Genomic DNA, 22,236 nt, shown 5'->3' on the forward strand with positions numbered 1-22,236 from the left:
GTGTAGCTTATAGTGAGCGCGATAGCACAATCTCGGATGAGGTTGCTGTGTAAAGGCCTCCCTTCTTTCCCGAAGTTCCCCTTGTGTGGCGGAAAAGCAAGGGCAGCCACCAGTACCCAACCCTGGTTGCAGCTGCCCGTAAGTATATTTCGATACCAGCCACCCAGGCAAGAAGTGAAAAGCTTTCTTCGACTGCAGGAGCCGTTGTAAGCTGCAGAAGGAAGCACCTCAATCTCCAGCATGTGGAACAGGTAGTGCTTATGTATAAAAATTGGCAGAGTTTTGTATTTGATTTTGCAGTTTTTTTACTTCTTTACTTACTGCTATTCGAAGTATTCGCTTCGGAATTGTTCGAAAGGAGTTACTATACCCTTCGAACGAAAAAATCACTATTCGCACAAGCATAACTATATATATATATATTGTCACGCACGTCCCGCGGTGGTCCTGTATTGGTGAAGATGAGGGGTTGCAGGAGAAGCTGAAGAGGAAGAGGAAGCTGGTTTGGTTCGATCTGGGTGTGCTAACGACCAGCGCATCTAACACCCGCCGTGTAAATACGATCCCCGTACCCCTCGCACCACATATATATATATATATATATATATATATATATATATATATATTAAAGATATGTGTGTGTGTGTTTGTGTGTGTGCGTACGTGCGCGTGTGTGTGTGTAATTCACAAAACTTGAACAAGGGATTAAAAATTACCGTGCAACGAAGCTTGGTGAAACAAACGGCATATAATCTTCTGTCATGTAGTGTTCCTCAGAGTATTTTTACATTCTGCTCCATTAGTTACTTAACTAAGATAAATTTTGCAAAATATTTGTTATTCACTCTGGGCCAAGGCGGTTTAATCAAGTTGTGGAGGGGGTTTGAAAATAACATATTAAGTTTTTTCTAACAGCGTATATATGACGTGTTTTTTTTTTTTCAGGCATTTGAAGAAACCCCACGAAATATTTTTTTTTTAATGTCACGTGCCGCACCCATGGGTTATAATAGTGCAGCGCTCCCAACAACGTTTGGACGAACGAAAGTACGCGATGGCCGCCAGCCAAATTGAGCGACCTCCGCTCATTTTACGGGCTGCACCATGATAAAAAGACAAAACATCCGAGCCTGCAGGGGCCGGATTACGCACCGCTCTCAAAATCGCTCTCAAGTTTCAGAGCGTGACGTCAAAATGACGAGGCTCAGACATGTGAAGTGTGACGACATCACGGCTTTAGCCAATTACAAGCAGGCTAGGGTGCTTAATAGCAAAGCCCCATCCCGGAAACTTTTATTTGCACGATAAGGGGGCCGTGTGCAAACATGTTTCGTGAAAACGCAGCGAATAAAAGTACAAATGTTCTATTTACCTATGAAACATTGTTTGAAGCTAAAAATCGGCAACTAAAAATAGAAGCATTTTTAGTATTAAAATTAAATGTGCTCCTAGGTAACAATTTTCGCCGCGAGGGTCCGCTGACGACAGCGAGGCGTGAACATGGCGGCCTGCAAAGAAACAGCCGATTTCCCGTCTAGTTGCTGCTTTTTACGCGTAGTTTAAATTCGAGGTCCTGTGCGGATGTCGTTAGTAGCCGGATAAATCTGACTGAAAGCAGTGAAGGCTATAAACCTGCAGTGAACAGCTTGGCGAAAGTGTTTGTCACGAAAATCGACTAAGCCAACTTGCATAAGAGAGTGTTTTCCATCAGTGCTTACCAGCGATGACAAGAGCGACGAGTGGTAGCAATGTGATCTAGTGTTGTTTCTTTGGAAAATACAAGAGGAAAATGAAGGCTACACTATTACTTCTGCCGACAGATGGAAGCTGGCAGTATCAGTAAAGTAGGTGTCAGCCGCTATGCAAGAGCTCGCGACTGCAGCGCGGGAAACGAGATCCGACGCATGACCCTCCACCACTGACTTCTCGTGCAAGCCACAGTGATTCGCTGCTGTGATTCGCAACCAGTTGACTTCAGGCACATTGGGCTCGGTTCTTGATATTGCGATTGATGCTGCTGCTCCATTGCGTTCATGTTCAGTTGCTGATGTTGTTCTGACTGTGTAAGGTACAGAAACTTACGTTTATTATCCGTTTTGGTTTGTTCAAGAGAAAGAAAACACTTTTTTTTTTTTACCGTCCCCGAGGCGAGAAATAGTTTGTTCTACCAGACCTCAGTTTAGAGGCGATAAAGGTAGGCTTGAGCAGAGATGTCTAATATGTTGCATTTCGCGCAGTGGGAAGAGTGATGGTGTTGGTCGCACATTGTTGCAAGGCCTCTATGACGGTGTCATAGTGCCTGTTTTTGCTAGACGGTGTCCACTCTGTCGGCAGGAAAGGCAAGCGTATCATGCATGTGATGCCGTAGGCGAGCTGGAAATCGGCTCAATTTCTGCGATCGCACTATGACAACTAGCTTTAAAGTGCCTTTATATCCATCGAGTCTGTAGTGGTTTCAAAATATGTTCATTATATACACATTACGCATTCTCTTTCAATATTGTGTTAATTATGCACAAGCCTTTTCTATTAAAATGTCAGTTTGAACAGAAGATGAATTTTTTTGGTTTAATAGTTGAAAAGACTTAGAAAATAAATGCCAATGACAAAAGTAGCTGTGCAAAAGGTGTACCTATCACACATTTATGGCGTAGTCATTTTTTGAAGGCTTATAGTTTAGCTTCCTCTACTGTCTTCAAGCTGTTTAGCATTCTTCTTGACAGTGTGCACGTTTTATTACTGTAAAATAACCTTTATTAACTCATCGCCCCCGCAATGCATTTGTTATGCTTAGTTATTTTATTGTCACTACGATTTTTGTCATTCAGCAGTCATTCTGCGCACTGAGGCCAAGTAAAGAGCACTGTTCTCAGCTGCTACAGCAGAGAGTAAGACGTCTAATAGCCTACCATCCAGCTGGCTTTGTTATATCTGATATATAAGTATTTTGTATACTGCACCATGCATACAGTACCTATTTGTATAGGTAGCTTCAATATGCAAGGGAATGGCTTCTTTGCGCGTAGTAATTTATTCTCGAATGTACATGTCAATGTTGTATGGTCAATGTACATCAAGGTAGATGTGCTTCGCTATATGCTGCCTCTTTTGCAGTAAAAACATTTAAGTGAAACGTTGCTGCCAAGAAATAAGTGTTTCTACTTAATATAAGTGGTAGTAAAAAGATCTTTGTTGGTATTTTCCGATTACAATCAACATCATGAACATTTACTGCCTTGCTGTAATACTGCACGTTTCAGTTTAAGGATGTTTACACCACAGTGACCACAGCCAACTGTACCAGGCTGCAAGATGGTAGCAGAGAAGGGACAGCGAGCTGAGACTGGGATGGCTTGGCGCTGGTGTAATCAGTCATGACTTCAATGGGTAGTTGCCGTCTCCTGCACAATCAAAATATGACATCCACTTAGGCCCACCTGTTGCTAATCTCAACAGCTTTTGAGCATGCTTTAGCACTCAATTGAAGATCCATACTAAATAGCCCACAGTAAACATTCGCAGGAATGCTGACAACGTATGCCAATGCTGTTTAGGCAAGCATCATTGTAAGGACAGCCTTGTAACTTGGTAGTGATGATTATGCATAACAGAAGCACAACGGTTTCTTAGGCAGTAAATAAATTTAAAAACTATAAATATTTGTCTCCTATTGCTTTAGCCATGATAACAACAAAATTTCACTGCAACGTGCATTCTTTGGCATATAGCCAATCTCAGCATATTCAGGAAATGGATCTCTTGCCGAAGCCGAAATCTAAGTCAGTCTCCCTGCAAAACTTGTTTCCAAAAAAAAAAAAAAAAAGGTCAGAAAACACTCTCGGTATTTGCTGAAATGAAAAGAAGCGGATGTTTTTACGGCGCATTCACTTTCAAGCCGCGAATGTGTCGCAGGCAGGGAGCGTGACAAATGGCCCGAAACCAGTCATCGAGGAGCAAGGCGCGCTGGACAATCAATAGTCCCTTCATCCTGTACTTTACATATAAAGGGCAGGTATACAGAACCCTTTCGACAGCTCTCGCTAGGTCATCTTGAAGACAGCTGTTGAAAAACAATGCACGAGTGGGAACTAGACCTTTTGGTTGGAAAAAAAAAGCCTTGCAGAGAAGCAGATTTACAAGTGGTATAGCACGCACCAATGCATATAATCAAGATCGTTCGATGACCAACACGGGTTTTTAGAGCTTAACAAGGAAAAAGACGTAGGTGTTCAGCAGACTTTCGATCACCTTTCGGTGCACATGAGTACCGCTTAACGAACGCGTCGTGGAGGAGGCGTTGGTCCGGTGGGGCAGCCAGGGTCGCGTCGTAGATCTGAGATAAAGCAGGCACAATACAAGTTTACTAGGATCTTCAGAACTCTTAGCCAAACACATGCAGTCAAAAACAAAATCTACTCACTATTGTGATGTTCACAACGTGCGTATAACCCCTTGCCTAGCGACTTGTTTCCGTGTCTCCCCGCGGCGCCTCGACGGCAATCAGCGTTCCGCCCGATGGCTTCCGCTCTTACATGATGCAAACGATCTTACATTCCCTACGTACGTTGGAAGCACGGTGTAATCGTGGTGAAAGACTCCGGTAGCAAAAAAATGCGGTGCGCTCGCCGCCGCTGTGACGACGCACTCGCCCGCAAGCCGCCGCTCATCGATGTTCGTCGGCAATCGTCGCGCAGTCACTACACTTTCTGCTTGTTCCCGAGTTGAACAGAGCCGGAGCAACTTGTCCGGCAAATCAAACGCGTCCTCGTGCTTCATTCTTCGCTGTGGATCGCCGATACAATGCCTCAAAGCGGCGCATCGCAATTTACGCGGCCGCCATTTTCACTCTCAAACATTTGAGACTGCTTCTGTCGCTCTCAAAAAACGCTCTCAATTGGCGGCCATATTTAGGTGCTCAACGTCATCGTTTCTTTTGTGTTCATGACGTCTGATGACGTCCACTGGTGACGCAGAAAAGCAATATGGCTGACGGACAGAACTGACCAATCGGACATAGGCCTTTGAGAGCGATTTTGAGAGCGATCCGTTGGAGAGCGGTGCGTAATCCGGCCCCTGCCCTCAATTAAGCGACTTGAGCGCTTTTTCTTTCTTTTTTGTTTTGTCAATGTGATACCTTGATACAATATCCGTCCAAGATTGGTGCCCTGCCCGTCGCTTATCGCTGATCGTGGCTCGGGTTTTCTGCGCCCCGGCTTAATGTCTGACGCAGACAGTGGCGTCCATCGGCCGGTTATATCGAAACGGGAAGCGTACGCACTTCGTTAGTTCAGAACGCGTTTGGCAGCGCTGCAATACGGTAGCGTAAGGCCGCAGTCACGTGGTATTTTTTATACCTCGCGGGCTTTTTTAAATGCTGGAATAACGATCACGTAGGAGATAGCTTAAAAGATAGAAGTGGGGCGGTTGCATCCTAACCCATTCTAAGGGTTAATGAAGTCCATTCGGCTCTAAAGAGAATAATAAAAATTTTGCATAAATCTTCTTAGTTAATTAGCTAATTACGTAGGGTATGAAAATAATTTTAGGAGAGCTACATGGTCTCAGCCAGCTACAAGCTTCGGTTCTCTCAAGTTACGGGAAACACCATATATATGTGTATATATATATATATATATATATATATATATATATATATATATATATATATATATATATATATATATATATATATATATATATATATATATATATATATATATATATATATATATATTGTTACGGTACGCAATGAAAGAGACGATGACGAAGTGCTGGGCGAGTAGAAAAAGACGACGCTGCAGCGACGGCTGGTTCTCCTGTGAGTGTGTCCCCGACGGTGAACTGTTGCGGCTACAACGTACCATCGCCTCCTAATATCTCGACGTGCCTCGTAACATCTTGGTGGAGCTGCTGGGTAGACACCAATACCGCAAGCTGGATCTCCGTAGTGGCCGCCAACTTGGTGCTAGCACTATGCAGTCCGACGCAGCTACCTCTACAGCGGCACAACCAGCGCCCACTGTCGTCGTTGCGCAGCCTCGTGATCCGGGAACCTTTTGCGGCACCGATGACATCGACGTCGAAGACTGGCTCGCTATGTACGAGCGAGTCAGTAAGCACAACCGATGGGACGCAACGTTGATGCTTGCAAATGTCATTTTCTACCTGGCTGGTACGGCGCGCGTCTGGTTCGAGACGCACGAAGAAGATCTAACATCCTGGGACATGTGCAAAGAGAAGCTTCGGGATCTCTTTGGCAAGCCAATCGGACGCAAGCTCGGCGCTAAAAAGGACCTGGCATCGCGAGCACAGTCGTCGACCGAATCATATCTGTCGTACATACAAGACGTACTAGCTCTATGCCGCAAAGTGAACAGCGCCATGCCCGAGTGTGACAAGGTGGGCCACATCTTAAAGGGCATTGCTGACGACGCTTTTAACCTTCTATTTTGCAAAGATTGTACGACGGTCGACTCCGTCCTCGAGGTATGCCGGCGGTTTGAGCAAGCTAAACATCGTCGTATTGCTCCCCGCTTCGACCGCTTGCCAAACACAGTTGCTACGTCTTCGTGCGAAGACCTGCCGACACTGCAGCAGCCGTCCCATGAGCCAAACTTGACCAGGATCGTTCGCAGAGAGCTGGAGGCAATGGCCCCTGTCGCATTCACACCTCAGCCGGCGGATGCTACTGTAGCACTGATCCAAGCTGTCGTTCGGCAAGAATTCGCGAACGTGGGCCTTAATGCGAGCGTAAGCCTCAGCTCTGGTCAGCCGTCCGCACAGCCATCTGTCCAGCCCACCGTTCCGGTGGTAGCTGCTGCGGCTCCGACTGCGCGCTTCCCGACGCGATACCCCGAATCTACCCGACGCTACCGCAACCCAGAAGAATGGCGGACCTTCGACAACCGGCCCATCTGTTTCAACTGCTCACGTGCCGGCCACATTTCTCGCCATTGCCGCAGCCGTTGGGTTCCGCCACCTCGACCTCGCTACTATCATGATCGCAGCACCGCCTACGGACCACACCCAACCTCTCTCCGTGATATGCCCTCTCGTGACTTTAACCCGCCATCCCCGCGCATGTCCAGCCGATCGCCGTCTCCCCAGACCCGCCGTTCCCGCTCGCCCCTACCTCACCGTTCCTCGTCCCCTCATCCTCACTTCTCTGGCCCGCTCCCGGAAAACTGATCAATGCAGCTTCACCTCCGGGAGCTGCATTGACGACCCGGCCCGAAAATCCTCTGCTGACCCTCGCTCATCGCCGCAATCTTCTAGATATCTGTGTAGATGGTGTGCCTGTTACCGCCCTCATTGACACTGGTGCCCAAATTTCCGTCCTCAGCTCTTCGTTTCGCCGCCGACTCAAAAAAGTTGTTACACCCGCCTCTTCATCAGCCGTTCGTGTCGCCGACGGAGGCGTCGCTACCGTCGTGGGACTTTGCACTGCGCGCGTGAGCATTTGTGGTCGAACTACCCCTGTGCTATTCACTGTAATCGACCGCTGCCCCCACGATGTGATCCTCGGCATCGACTTTTTAACGGCGCACTCTGCCCTGATTGATTGTTCAAGTGGCCTCCTTCGCTTAGACCTGCCTTTCTGCTCCGACCGCACAGATATCAAGCCACGCCTCTGCTCCGTCGAGTTTGTTCGCCTACCGCCCGAAGCTGTCATGTATGTTCCTTTGGCCCCGTTTCCTGCTATTCCTGATGGTACATACGTCACTTGTCCAATCACCGATGTTGTTCTCCACCGTAACGTCATACTCCCTCACACTGTCCTGACCGTCACGGATAACAGAACCTATCTTCCCGTCCTTAACTTTAGCCGCTCTGTCCAAGTTTTGCCCCATGGCATTGCACTCGCTGACTTACTTCCGTTGGCTGACTGCGAAGTTTCTGCCCTCAAGCCTGTGCCTCTGTCTGGACCCCCCGTATCAGCTTCTCGCTCGACCCTTTTTACTCACATGATAGCACCGGATTTGACACCTCAGCAAGCCGGTGCTCTCTCCGACCTTTTGCTATCGTACAAGGACATTTTTGATTTTGCCGACCGACCTTTGGCTCAGACATCTGTCGTTACCCATCGCATCAATACTGGAGATGCCGGCCCTATTCACAGAAGGCCGTATCGAGTCTCTCTTGCTGAGCGACGTGTGATACAGAAGGAGGTCGACAAGATGTTGACAAATAATATTATTGAGCCTTCCTGCAGTCCCTGGGCGTCTCCTGTCGTTTTAGTGAAAAAGAAAGATCAAACTTGGAGATTCTGTGTAGATTACCGCCACCTCAATCAGATCACTAAAAAAGACGTTTATCCGCTCCCGAGAATTGACAACGCCCTCGACTGCTTGCATGGTGCCAGCTATTTTTCCTCGATCGACATGCGTTCCGGCTACTGGCAAATAGCTGTCGACGAACGGGATCGAGAGAAAACCGCATTTGTCACCCCTGACGGACTATACCAATTCAAGGTCATGCCATTTGGCCTCTGTAACGCTCCTGCGACCTTCGAGCGCATGATGGATTCGCTTCTCCGTGGCTTCAAGTGGACAACGTGCTTATGCTACTTAGATGACGTTGTCGTTTTCTCTCCCACGTTCACAAGTCACCTTGAACGGCTTTCTACGATACTGGCAGTCTTTCGCCGCGCCGGTCTTCAACTCAACGCAAAAAAATGCAGCTTCGGCCGCCGCCAGATCAAAATCCTGGGACATTTGGTTGACGAAAATGGTGTGCAGCCCGACCCTGATAAAGTTCGTGCAGTCCGCGAGTTCCCTACACCACGTAATACAAGTGATGTGCGAAGTTTTCTCGGGCTCTGCTCCTACTTCCGTCGCTTCATTCGGAACTTCGCTGACCTAGCACGTCCCCTTACCTCCCTTTTACAGAAAAACGTGAATTTCTCGTGGAGCCATGAACAAGCTCAGGCCTTCACAACGCTCATTTCCGCGCTCACCGCTCCTCCTGTACTGGCGCACTTCGACCCGTCTGCTCCTACAGAACTGCGCACCGACGCTAGCGGACATGGTATTGGCGCCATCCTTGCCCAGTACCAGCACGGCCACTCTCGTGTGATTGCCTATGCCAGCCGCCTTCTATCTCAGTCCGAGCGCAATTATTCCATTACGGAGCGCGAATGCCTTGCACTTGTTTGGGCGTTGACCAAATTCCGTCCTTATTTGTTTGGGCGGCCCTTCAGCGTAGTGACGGACCATCATGCTTTGTGTTGGTTGTCATCACTTAAGGACCCTACTGGCCGCTTAGGTCGCTGGGCCTTGCGATTACAAGAATACACGTTTACTGTTGTGTACAAGTCAGGCCGCCTACATCAAGACGCCGACTGCTTGTCCCGCCACCCCGTCGACCCTCCTGAACTTCCTGACAATACTGCTGACGACTGCGTTTTGTCCATTTCGAACTTTCTCCACATCGGCGTCGAACAGAGTCGTGATCCTTCCCTGCGCCCCATTATTGATCACCTGCGCAACGACAGCACCGATCCGCCCATCAGTATGTTTGTGCTGCTTAATAACACATTATACCGACGCAATATGCGCCCAGATGGTGTAGACCTTTTGCTTGTTGTCCCGACACATCTACGCTCTGATGTTCTTGCGCACCTTCATGATGCTCCTACAGCAGGGCACCTAGGAGTGTCCCGCACATACGACAATGTTCGACGGCGATTCTACTGGCCTGGCCTCTACCGCTCTGTTCGTCGCTACGTCGCCGCCTGTGAGTTGTGCCAGCGCAGGAAGACCCCGTCTCTTCACCCTAGTGGGCCCCTGCAACCACTCGCAGTTCCAACTGAGCCCTTTTCTCGAGTTGGTCTCGACCTGCTCGGGCCATTCCCCACATCGACTTCAGGGAACAAATGGATTGCCGTAGCGACCGATTACGCCACCCGGTATGCCATAACCAGAGCTATCCCCACCAGCTGTGCCTCCGACGTTGCAGACTTTCTTTTGCATGACGTCATCTTGCTTCATGGTGCTCCTCGTCAACTGCTCACCGATCGCGGTCGCTGCTTCCTTTCTAAAGTTGTTAATGACCTTCTGCGCTCATGCGCTACGCGCCACAACTTCACAACGGCCTACCATCCACAAACGAACGGTCTTACTGAGCGCCTTAATCGTACCCTGACCGATATGATGTCAATGTATGTTTCTGACCATCACCGTGACTGGGACATCTCTTAACCTTTCATAACATTCGCTTATAACTCCTCACGACATGATACCGCCGGATACTCTCCCTTTTATCTACTCTTCGGCCGCGACCCTCTACTTCCCTTCGACACCTTACTGCCTCTTGACGATTCCTCCTGCAGTTACGCTTCTGATGCCATCGCCCGCGCTGATGCCGCCCGTCATATTGCTCGAGACCGGCTTCGTGCGTCCCAGCGTTCTCAAAAGCACCGTTACGATCTCCAGCACCGTGACGCCTACTACCCTCCTGGCTCCCTCGTGCTCCTCTGGCTCCCTGCTCGACGTGTAGGCATGTGCGAGAAACTTCTGCCCCGCTACGTGGGCCCTTACTAGGTCTTGCGGCAACTTACCGACGTGCCGTACGAGATTATCCCTGTGAACCGCCACTCTCCGGCAAACCATCATCCAGAAGTCGTGCATGTCGCCCGTCTCAAACCTTATATCTCGCGCTCACCTGTGTAGTCTACGCACCGGGACTGTGCTTCTTCCGCGGGGGGGTATTGTTACGGTACGCAATGAAAGAGACGATGACGAAGTGCTGGGCGAGTAGAAAAAGACGACGCTGCAGCGACGGCTGGTTCTCCTGTGAGTGTGTCCCCGACGGTGAACTGTTGCGGCTACAACGTACCATCGCCTCCTAATATCTCGACGTGCCTCGTAACAATATATATATATATACCGGGTGTCCAAACTAACTTGAACCAAGGGATACAAAATAATACATTTGAGGTAGGTCAGTGAAACCAATTGCATTCAACTGCCAGCCTCCTTGAGCACTACAGGCGATTTTTTTATTTGCAATTACTTAATTAGCTAATTATGTTAATTTTTCTAATTTATTAAATATCGGCTTTAGACCAAACATGTGAATTGGAAACTTGTAGAGCACCTTCAGAAACCCCCATTCCATTAATTGCGATAACGAAAGTCTCACGTGTATCTTTTTTTCTGGGCTCAAAAGAAAGCCCGCGAAATACAAATAATACCACGTGACTAGTGCATTTGTGCGCCGCGATTGTGGTGCTCTCAGTCGTGGTTTGAGCGAACGAAATTAGCTTTTTTGTAGGTAATACTGTTTGTAGGTAATACGAGTTGTTGAATTCGAAGGAATTGAGTTTTAGAACAAGATTATGCGAGTGACGCGATGACGGTTGGGCTAGGGGAGTTTGGGGCTGTGTGTTTTTCATATTACGCGGTCAGAGCTTGAATCCCGTCCTCGTGCAGAATGTTCGTGTAAAGGAAAACCACGTCAAGGGTCACTAAAAGGGCGGGCACCTTTGGGGACATTAATTTGAGATAACTCTTTCAGGAAGTGATTAGTGTCGCGTATGTACGATGTATGTTTGGGGGGGATATGTTTGATGAGGGAATCGATGTAGTTAGATAATGGTTCTGTGAGCGTGCCAATGCCGGATACGATTGGTCGACCGCGATGATTTTCTTTGTGTACTTTCGGGAGCATGTAGAAACGCCCTGGGGACGGATCTATTGACTTAAGTGCCGTACGTACTCGCCGTGGTATTTCCCCTATCTCCGTGAGCTGCTTTAGAGTTTGTGTTCTAATTTCCTGGTGTTAGGCCGTGGGATCTGATGGGAGTAATTTATAGAAATTGGGGTTGTTGAGTTGGTGATATTCCTCGTTAATGCACTCGTCTGTGTTTAAAATTACTATACCACGTCCTTTATCAGCAGGTTTGATGACATCGTCCGTTCACTGGCTAAGGGATCCTAAGGCGTTACGTACTTTCTTCGAAATGTTAGAGGGTCCGGGTTTTTAGTGTCGAAAGCGCGAAGGATGTCCCGCTGTACAGCTTTTATGTACAGGTCCAGATGCTTTTCCCTACCAGATCTAGGGGTCCACTGTTCCTGAGACCAGGGAAGTGAGACGGAATTATTGCTAGGTTTTTCGAAAAATATTCCTGTAGTCTTAGGGTTCGCGAAAAATCGGCTAGATCCTTAAGTAATTTGTATTCGTCATATCGTCCTATATTTGGGCAAAACTTTAATCCACGGGATAGGAGTGCTTTTTCTTCAGGTGTAGGAGTTACGTTCGAGAAGTTAATAATGTTCTGCTGAACGTGTGGTCTGTCCAGTGTTTGTGTAGAATGGTTTAGGTGGGTTCCCGAATCCTTTGCTATATGATTAGATTGATTTATACTATTACTAGGTTGTGGTGTCGCGCCATGCTCGAAGTTTATATGAAAAGGGACGTTATCTCTTTAAAATTTTTTACACTTCTTAGTCCAAATTTCTTTAGTTCTCCTGGACTGGAAGACCTCCAGCTCGTTGGCCTCAATTGTTGATAATGGATGTGTTGCGACGAACCCGCCCCTCCTCCCACCTTAGTGACGCCAACGTCTCTTCGCAGTGATGTATGGTTATTTTCAAAAGGCTAAGAGGATGTATTGTGAAGTTCTTGGCTCCAAGCTAATTTACGGGCATTTGAAAAGTTGTCCATTGACTGAGTTAAATCTACAGAAAGGCCTTTCGGTACCATATTTGATTGGAGATATATCTTAAGGGCTTTTACATGAAGCTGGTCTCTGATTAAGAAATGCTAGGAGTGCATCATCTGAAGAGGTCGATCAGCCCGTCAGTCCCGCTAGGTTGAGCCACAGCCTGAGGTTTGTTTCGGTGTAACGGCGCTCTCTGGACGCTCGTTTGCATTGGAAGGAGGTTGTCCCTTGGAGTGGGTGTGTTGACGTCATTTCCGATGTCCTGCATGGTGGGTGAAGCTTGCTGGGATCCAAGTGTTGTAGCTGAGACTGGACCCATCCGTGATAGGGGCCTCGTCGACGTGGAAACCGGTGACGTACCGCCTTGCACAGCCGGCGTTGGTAGTAGGGGCGGGCGGTTTGATGATGGGCAGGTCTCCAGTGTGGGATCTCCTGTTGTTGTTCTGGATGATTTGGCGGCGGTTGGACGCGCAGTAAAATGCGGTGATCGTGCAGCTGGCAGAAGAGTTTGGCGAGGGGGTGTAGTTGTCTTCGTGAGTGTGGTGTGGCCTGAACCTCCAGGAGGTAGGTTCTGTGAGGTACGGCGGCATTTCAACCCAGATGTCCGTCATTGGTTGATCAGGTGCTCTGCTTCCTCAATAGTCCGGAAGTCTGGTGTTGCGGGTGGACTGGCTTCATCATTGTTTCGGCACGTGAGCTCAAAACAGCTGGAAGCTATTCGGGTGCTTTGCTCCATGGTGGGTTGGTGGCTCTTATCTGGTGTTGGCAGGTGGTCTTGCCATGGGGCCATGCAGTTCCGTTGAGCACTGAGGAGGAGGTTGAATATATTCCAGGCGAGCACCGAAACACCTCCAAAACTTGGGTGCACTCCATCAGCAGCCAGAACTTTAGTAGCGGGAAAGGCCTCAAGGGAATGGTATAGGTAGAAAACATTTTCGCTTTGTGGACACAACTCAATGAGTCCGTTGTTGAACTTTATGGCGCGTTGATTGTATTTTTCCACCATTCGCCAATTCCCGGAACCTCTTCGGCGACTAGGGGCCCGCGGTAGCACCAAAGTGGCATATACTGTCTCGATTTCAGGCCATGCGGTTGCGAATGTTTCAGCGCTTCCGCGTAGCGGGTGAGGGCACCATCGATACTTGTACGGTAGAGGTCAATGGTGCCAAAATGAAGAATGATTCCACATACACTCGGGGGCACGAAGTCCAGGGGGTTTCTTACGGTGTTGATTTCGGCTCCGGGTTGTGAAATGAAGGCTGGAGAGTATAGGCTTGATGCATCGAAGTGGTTGTAGAGGTACTTCGTCTGGGAATCGCCAATTAGAGCCCATGTTGGCGCGTTGAGTGGAAATGTCCACAGGATGTTCGTTGAGCTGTTAGTGGCGGCCATTGAAGAAGGTAGGATGCGAGAAAATTTAACGTACTTGGCCGCTTAAAAAATTATAGAGCGAAGTGTACGCTTCATTTAAAGCAACATTTTATTTTACTCGACGTTTTGACCAGAAGCTGGCCTTCATCAGGAGTGCGAATGTAAACGACGCGGGTAGGTTATAAAGGCGAACAGCGGAAAAGAAACAGGTGGCGGAGAGGCAAAGAGGGAAAGAGGGCTTAGCAGGAGGGAAGTACAATGGTATTGTAGTGGTGGTTGGGGTAAAAAGCATAAAAAAGCAGGTGCAGGTGGGGAGTGCCAAACAGTGCAGGTAATTTGCAGGTGGGGAGTTAAAAAGAAAGTGAACGAAAAAGGACACATAGAAGGAATCACGGTAACAGTTATTACCACAGGCGACGAAAGCAGGAATTGTGTGGCGTTCATTGTGTGTATAGTGGGCAAGGCTGACATTCTTTTGAGCTACTGGGAGTAAGCTTGACTTGGCAGTTTGCGAGTACGCTTTTGCAGGCTAGTTGGTGCCTAAGCATTCTGTTTTTTTGCGCAAAAAACACGACACAAAAGAAACGAGGTAGACAGGACAAGCGCTTACTAACAACTCAGGTTTTTATTACCGGAACATTTGCTTAAATACAGCAGCTGCTCTTATCAACAAGGAGAAGAAAAGAAGGGACTTCGCATACATACAATCAGATCAGCACAGATCCCATCATCGCACGAGTGAATGCATGCTTCGAGTTTTAATTCTGCACAAGATAACTGAATTCTTTTTTTTAGAGCAAAATTGACGGATTGCTGACACACGAGTTACCCGATTTTTCTATCTCATTAGGCTCAATTATCTCTCTTCCAAGTTGAGTCTTGCACCGGCACAGTACTGACGTTTTTTTCGAGCGCGGGAGTGCAGTTGCGGCAATTCCGATAATGGTCAATCATTTTGCTGCCTGAATTGTTCCTGGCATCTCTAGCGTGCTCCCTCAGCCTATCATTAAGGCACCTCCCGGACTGGCCAATATACTGCTTACCACAGGCAAGCGGTATTGAGTACACAACGCTCTTTTTACAGGCCACGAAGCGCTGCTGGTGACGCTTCGAACAAGCGACGTCCTCCTTCTCCGCATTCACTCTCTTGCAAATCCTGGAGAGTTTTTCTGGAGTGGTAAAAGCCACTCTAACACCAGCCCTAGCACCGATCTTCTTAATATTATGCGAGATTCCGTGAATGTACGGAATAACCGCCACATTCTTCTGGTCAGTTTGATTGGGCATGCTGGCTGGTTTCTTCAGAAGGTTCTCGGCCGTTGATGCCAGCAAGGCCGGTTGGCAACCTGCGCTTGTTAGGCGCTGCAACTGGATGTCAAAGCTGCGTCCTACCAAATGCAGGCAGGACTTGCTCAGAGCGTTGGAAAGGCACGATCTCACAATGCCTCGTTTTACGGCTTTGGAGTGTGCCGAGCTGAAGGGAAGCAAGGGCTTGTTGCCTCTGGGTTCGAAGGCCCAACATACGTGTTCACTTGGAAAAGGAAGCCCTATATCTAAAAACCTAATGAAATTATCTTCCGGTAACTCGTGCGTCAATTCTAATGGTGCTAGGCACTCTGCAAACGTCGTTATGTGCTTATGTACACTAGCCGAAAAAGATTCTTTGTCACAACCTACGAGCACAATGAAGTCATCAACCTTTAAACGTTAGTGTCGCGAAGGCAGTCATGCAGCATCTTGTCACGTGTCGCAACGACCACTTTCCTTCCTTCGACGGTGCGTATCAAAAGTGAACGCTGCACCTGGGAACAACGTCCACACGTTGGGGAACGTGTCACTTCCGAAACAGACCCAGCAGGTACTCAGCCTCGGACCAATGTTCGCCACCGAACCTCGGAAGTCTCCAGCTGAACTATTGGAAATGGTCAGGCAAGTCTCACGACGTTCAGGGGCTGAAGTCGAGAGGTGTGTCTCCGAAGGCGTTGACTTCCTCCAACGACACAGGTCGTCAACTAGGGCCCTACCTGTTGAAAAGACTGTTCGGCACCTGAAGGATAATGCCTTGAATATCGTACCGGCCGATAAGGAGGGAGGCTTCAGGAAAAAACGATGTATCTTCAGAAGGCTTCAGAAGCGATCGCTACAAATTTCAAAGAGTGTAAAAAGCTTTCACTCGCGAGAGTTAAGACAAAGGCACTGAAGTTTATCGAGGCGTTAAAGCTCGATGGGCTAGTGCACTCTGTAGAGAAAGCTGAGAAGTTATCCTTAAACATGTTCTTCACCGCCAAGACACATAAAGATGCATGCCCATTCCGAGTGATTGTTTCGGAAAAGGGATCCTGGCAGCAAGGCGTAGCCAGGTTCTTGCAGGATAAGTTGAGTGTTTTAGAAATTGACGATCCCTTTAGGATAAAAAATTCGGACGAAATAATTGAGTTTTTTTAAAATCAAACAACAACAAACGCATGTCAGCTCTGTCAGTAGATATAAAGGACTTGTATTATTCCATACCTCACGAATGTCTCTTAAAAAATGTCCGCGATTGTACTGACAGCCATGGTGCAACAGCCTTCCAAAATAATGCAGGTTTATCGGTTGACAACTTCGTCGAACTGTTAACAATGTACCTTACTTCCACGTATGCGCAGTGGAAAGATATGACAGTAATTCAAAAACAAGGAGTATGCATTGGATCGTGCCTAGCACCATGTCTTAGTGACATCTTTTTAGCGACACGTGACAAGATGCTGCATGACTGCCTTCGCGACAATAACGTTTTAAATTTGTTGATGATTTCATTGTGTTCGTAGGTTGTGACAAAGAATCTTTTTCAGCTAGTGTACATAAGCATCTAACGACGTTTGCAGAGTGCCTAGCACCATTAGAATTGACGCACGAGTTACCGGAAGATAATTTCATTAGGGTTCTAGGTATAGGGCTTCATTTTTCAAGTGAACACGTATGTTGGGCCTTCGAGCCCAGAGGCAACAAGCCCTTGCTTCCCTTCAGCTCGGCACACTCCAAAGCCGTAAAACGAGGCATTGTGAGATCGTGCCTTTCCAAGTCTGCATTTGGTAGGACGCAGCTTTGACATCCAGTTGCAGCGCCTTTCAAGCCCAGGTTACCAGCCGTCCTTGCTGGCATCAATTGCCGAGAACCTGCTGAAGAAACCAGCCAGCATGCCCGATCAAATTGACCAGAAGAAAGTGGCGGTTATTCCGTACATTCACGGAATCTCGCATAATATTAAGAAGATTGGTGCTAGGGCTGGTGTTAGAGTGGTTTTTTACCGCTCCAGAAAAACTCTCCAGGATTTGCAAGAGAGTGAATGCGGAGGAGGAGGGCGTCGCTTGTTCTAAGCGCCACCAGCAGCGCTTCGTGGCCTGTAAAAAGAGCGTTGTGTACTCGATACCGCTTGCCTGTGGTAAGCAGTATATTGGCCAGTCTGGGAGGTGCCTTAATGATAGGCTGAGGGAGCACGCTAGAGATGTCAGGAACATTTCAGGCAGCAAAATGATTGACCATATTCGTAATTGCCACAACTGCACTCCCGCGCTCGAAAAAAACGTCAGTACTGTGCCGGTGCAAGACTCAACTTGGAAGAGAGATAATTGAGCCTAATGAGATAGAAAAATCGGGTAACTCGTGTGTCAGCAATCCGTCAATTTTGCTCTAAAAAAAAGAATTCAGTTATCTTGCGCAGAATTAAAACTCGCAGCATGCATTCCCTCGAGCGATGATGGGATCTGTGCTGATCTGATATGTATGCGAAGTCCCTTATTTTCTTCTCCTTGTTGATAAGAGCAGCTGCTGTATTTAAGCAAATGTTCCGGTAATAAAAACCTGAGTTGTTAGTAAGCGCTTGTCCTGTCTACCTCGTTTCTTTTGTGTCGTGTTTTTTGCGCAAAAAAACAGAATGCTTTGGCAGTTTGGGTAAGTTCGAGAGAGGAATTTAGGGGGTAACTGAACTTTGAAGTGGAGAAAAAATACCAGGGCTCTCATTTATACCGGCCTGTAGGGCATTAAATTTTAAAATTAGGTACGATTCTCCTTGTTCGCGGTTGCTATGGAAGATGCTCTGGAGCAGGATAACTTTGATTTTGTCGAATTCGTGATTTTTCTGTTGAAGATGTTTGGGCAGAGGAAGGCGGGGGAGATTTAGTGTGCGCGCGCTGGTTGTTTAATAGAATTCGGAAGGGGTTCTCGGTCTGCCCTATGTATTGCATTTGACACTCGCCACACGCGAGCATATATACCACGTTTCTGGAGTCACAATTCAAGTTTCCGCGAATGGAGTATTTAAAATCAGAGTGTGTACTTATGTAGTGGTCGTTGTTTGCATGTGTTTGCAAACTTGGCATCTATTTTTTCCGCACAGCAAGCAACCCATAGAATATGTTTCATCGACAACAGAGTGGACTACATACGTTTGTAAATGCTTTGGTCGTCTGTATGTAACCCGCGAAACGACAGGAAAAATTTTGGAGAGGCGATCACTTTGTTCGATGGTGTTAAAGTGTGCTTTTTTAGTATTTTTTTAATGTTCGGAAGGTTGTTCGCGAAAGTTAGGATCAAATTTGAGCGGTGTTCATTTTTTGCTTCCGGCCGGCTTTCCCCAAACGTTCCATTGCGATCAATTAATCCCGCTTTTCGAATGGCATCATCAATAATAAGGGGCAGATAGTGCTGGTGTTTCAGAACCTCCCGCATGCGGTTAGAATTTTCCGCAAAATCTCCTGAGCGTGAGCAGATTCGTTTGATTCTTATAGCCTGAGCGTAAGGATTTGATGTTTTGCAGTGGCGCGGGTGGCAGCTGTTAAAATGAAGGTAGTGTCGTCTGTCCGTGGGTTTTCTGTAGACATTGGTGATTAGTGCACCCTCTTCAAATTGAATTAATACGTCCAGGAAGTTAATTTGAGCGGAGGAGTAGGTATGTGTGAATGAGATGTTGGAATGTATGTTGTTAAATTAGGTAATGAATGGAATGAGTTCGTGCTCGTTTTCAGTCCATATGATAAATATATCGTCTAGAAAGCGTTTATAAAAAGCTGTTTTTTTGGGGGCACGAGCTTAGGAAGTCCGATTCAATGTGGTCCATGAATATGTTAGCATAGTTTGGCGCATTTTTCGCTCCCATGGTTGTAAAACTGGTTTGTAGGTAATACGAGTTCTTGAATTCGAAAGAATTGAGTTTTAGAACAAGGTTTTGCTACAGACGCGATAGCGGTTCGGCTAGGGGAGTTTAGGGCTTTGTGTTTTTCATATGATGCGGTCAGAGCTTGAATCCCGTCCTCGTGCAGAATGTTCGTGTAAAGGGACACCACGTCAAGGGTCACTAAAAGGGCACCTTTGGGGACAGTAAATTGAGATAACTCTTTCAGGAAATGATTAGTGCCACGTATGTACGATGTATGTTTGGGGGAGATATGTTTGATGAGGGAATCGATGTAGTTAGATTATAACACAAACCCTAAAGCAACTCATTGAGATAGGGGAAATACCACGGCGATTGCGTAAGGCACTTGAGGCAATAGATCCGTCCCCAGGGCGTTTCCACATGCTCCCGAAAGCACACAAAGAAAATCATCCCGGTCGACCAATCGTATCCGGAATTGGCACGCTCACAGAACCAATATCTAACTACATCGATTCCCTCATCAAACATATCCCCCCAAAAACGAAAGATGGTGGTACTTATGCTTGGTCCTTTTTCAACAGAGCCTGTCTGAGTGCAAACATTTCTATATAGCAGAGACATGCATGCAGCTTATGAATTGGCTGGCTTAAAAATCTGCCTCCCTTTTGCCATGCGCAGGCACCTAGATCTGAAGATGAAATGGAGCGTGCAATCTGCTGAGACTCTGACTCTGTTGCAGGCATACGTGGTGAGTCATCACCTCTCTTCGGGCATTCGCTGAAGATGGAAATATGCAATCCAATCCTAAATCCTTGCATGCAACATCTTGATGCAGCGGGTATGTCCATTCACCGCATAACACTCGGCGGCCAGTGTTTGTAATAATATTCGTGAATAAAACTATATTGGTCGAAACAGGAGGATGGGGAGGGGTGTCACATAAAGTCCCCCGATTGTATCTCCGCCGGTCAGAGGTTTCAGAGAAAACTTGGTTCCGTTACTTTTTCGTGTGCGAGCAGGTCTTTCAGTAAGCTAAACCGTAATATTCACACAGGGGAAAAGCGGTAATTTCAGTGCACGGAGAGATTTCTCCCCAGAAAAACATAAAAGGTAAAAATTTAGCTTCATTTCACCACATCAGAGCGCATCTAATAAAGCCCTATTTTTAATGGCATAAAGAAGACTTAACATTCATTCCTTCTCCCACCCCCCGCCAAAAATACTTCATTGCCGACGTTCGAGCGATAGTTTACAAAAAGATAAATGTCTTCAGCTAGCAAATAGCAGAATAAATATCTAAAACATGCGTTTTATGTACTAGACGTCTTCGTGCCGCCAGATTCGATCCCGACTACAGCGGCTGCATTCCGACCAAAGGCGTCCTTTGCGATGTCAGTGTCCCTGGTGGTCGAAACAAATTGGTAGCCTTGCACTATGCCACCTTTGTCTCTTGTGCCCTATCAGGGTGGCGCAGTGATTAGGGATCGAATCCTGGCTTTTCGATTAAGGCGAAAAGCCAGGCCCCTGCGTGCGATGTCAGTGCACGCTGAAGAACCCCAGATGGTCGAAATTTCCCTCCACTACGGCGCCTCTCATAGCCAAACCTTTATCTTTTATACGGCTCAAGTGGGACAGATGACATGCGTTCCTAAAACAAATTTGCCGTTAAAAAGATCCACTGATCGCTCTGACTTATTCTGTCTAAGACAAACCTCGTTCTGCCACACCGTTCACAATGGCTCACCGAAATTGTTCAGCAACGGTGAAGGCAAAGTTACAGACGCACCAGTCAGGGATGAGCAAACCATGGTGGAATTCTTCTACCGTGGTCTAGAACGAATATCAGACGAATATCAGGTGAATCGACGTCCCCTTTTTATGCTCTCCGTTTATGAAGAATCGATGGTGCTAGAATATCGCCGTTGAATGGTTGCTGCGAGACGCCACCTTGTAACTCGACGAAATTGCTTCGTGATGAAGCGGGGAGGAATTTTTCCGCTTATGGCTGAAAAACTAAAACTCAATGGGCATTCTTTTGCAATATATTGGATAGTGCTATATTTGACCATTAAAATGGAGCGATTTGGACGGGGTCGCATTAAGTAGAGGGACAATCGCTGCAGCGCACGCGGGGGAAATCAAGTACACCCTTTTTGAAGCATTGCGGTAGCTTCTCCTGAGTTGGATTGAGTGCAGGTTTGTCAACGCGGCCTGAAAAAATGCGTCGCTTGCTGCATTTTGCGCAGCTTTTGGCGATCAGGGCAAAAAATAGTGGCGAACACTTAAGCACTGCCTTTAAAGGTGTGCCGCGATAGCTGCCAGCCGACATATTGCTACGACGGGGTTTGACGTCGGAGCGCTCATCAACAGGACGATATGGCAGGGAGCTCAGCTGGTCAACGGCAGCGCGTCCGGCACGAGAGTCTTCTCCAACGCCTTTCTCCTTCACTTGTTCTGTCAGCTTCATCTTCTTCGCGACTGTTACATTTTCCCCCCGGGCAGACGAAGTCCCCCAGGCGAGGTAGTTATTCGTCCCCACGTGAGTGGCACGGCTTCATCCGGGCGACATGGGCAACTTCGGTTGTGACTGAGCGACGACCACAAGCTGTCATACGTGCTGTTATGCAGTTCACTTCACTGACGCGCTCGAGCACAACGTAAGGGCCAGCGCAATGCGCCAACATTTTCTGGGCTAAACCACGCTTTCGGAGAGGTCGCCAAAGTCACACTAAGTCTCCAGGGGCGTACGACACATGGTTATGCCGGCTGTCGTACCCAGCCTTAGAACGCTCTTTCGAAGCGAGAATTCGCAAACGGGCGAGATGGCGAGCTTCTTCGGCTCGACAAAGAGTTTCCGCGATGCACAGTCCGTCATGGACAGAGTAAGGAAAAATGGTGTCTCGACAATACCGAGGGGTACGGGCATATAGAAGGAAGAGCGGGCTGTAGCCGGTCGTCTCATGTGTTGCAGTGTTGAATGCAAACTTTATAAACGGCAGTATAGTATCCCAGTACTTGTGGTCAGATGCGATGTACATAGATAGCATGTTGACGAGTGTGCGGT

General features: G+C 47.6%; 1 protein-coding gene across 1 annotated transcript in view; it reads left to right on the forward strand.

Moving 5' to 3' along the window:
• Nucleotides 1-22,236, forward strand: part of LOC146206869 (uncharacterized) — a 155,362-nt gene that overhangs the window by 75,969 nt on the left and 57,157 nt on the right. The window contains exon 2 of the mRNA XM_084575857.1: nucleotides 19,851-19,920. Within this exon, the coding sequence (XP_084431983.1) occupies nucleotides 19,867-19,920 (54 nt within the window). The 5' untranslated portion in view covers nucleotides 19,851-19,866. The remainder of the gene's footprint in view (nucleotides 1-19,850; nucleotides 19,921-22,236) is intronic.

This window comes from Amblyomma maculatum, chromosome 1 (assembly GCF_055883805.1).
Source record: "Amblyomma maculatum isolate TAMU_Amacu chromosome 1, ASM5588380v1, whole genome shotgun sequence".
NCBI classification, from domain to species: domain Eukaryota; kingdom Metazoa; phylum Arthropoda; class Arachnida; order Ixodida; family Ixodidae; genus Amblyomma; species Amblyomma maculatum.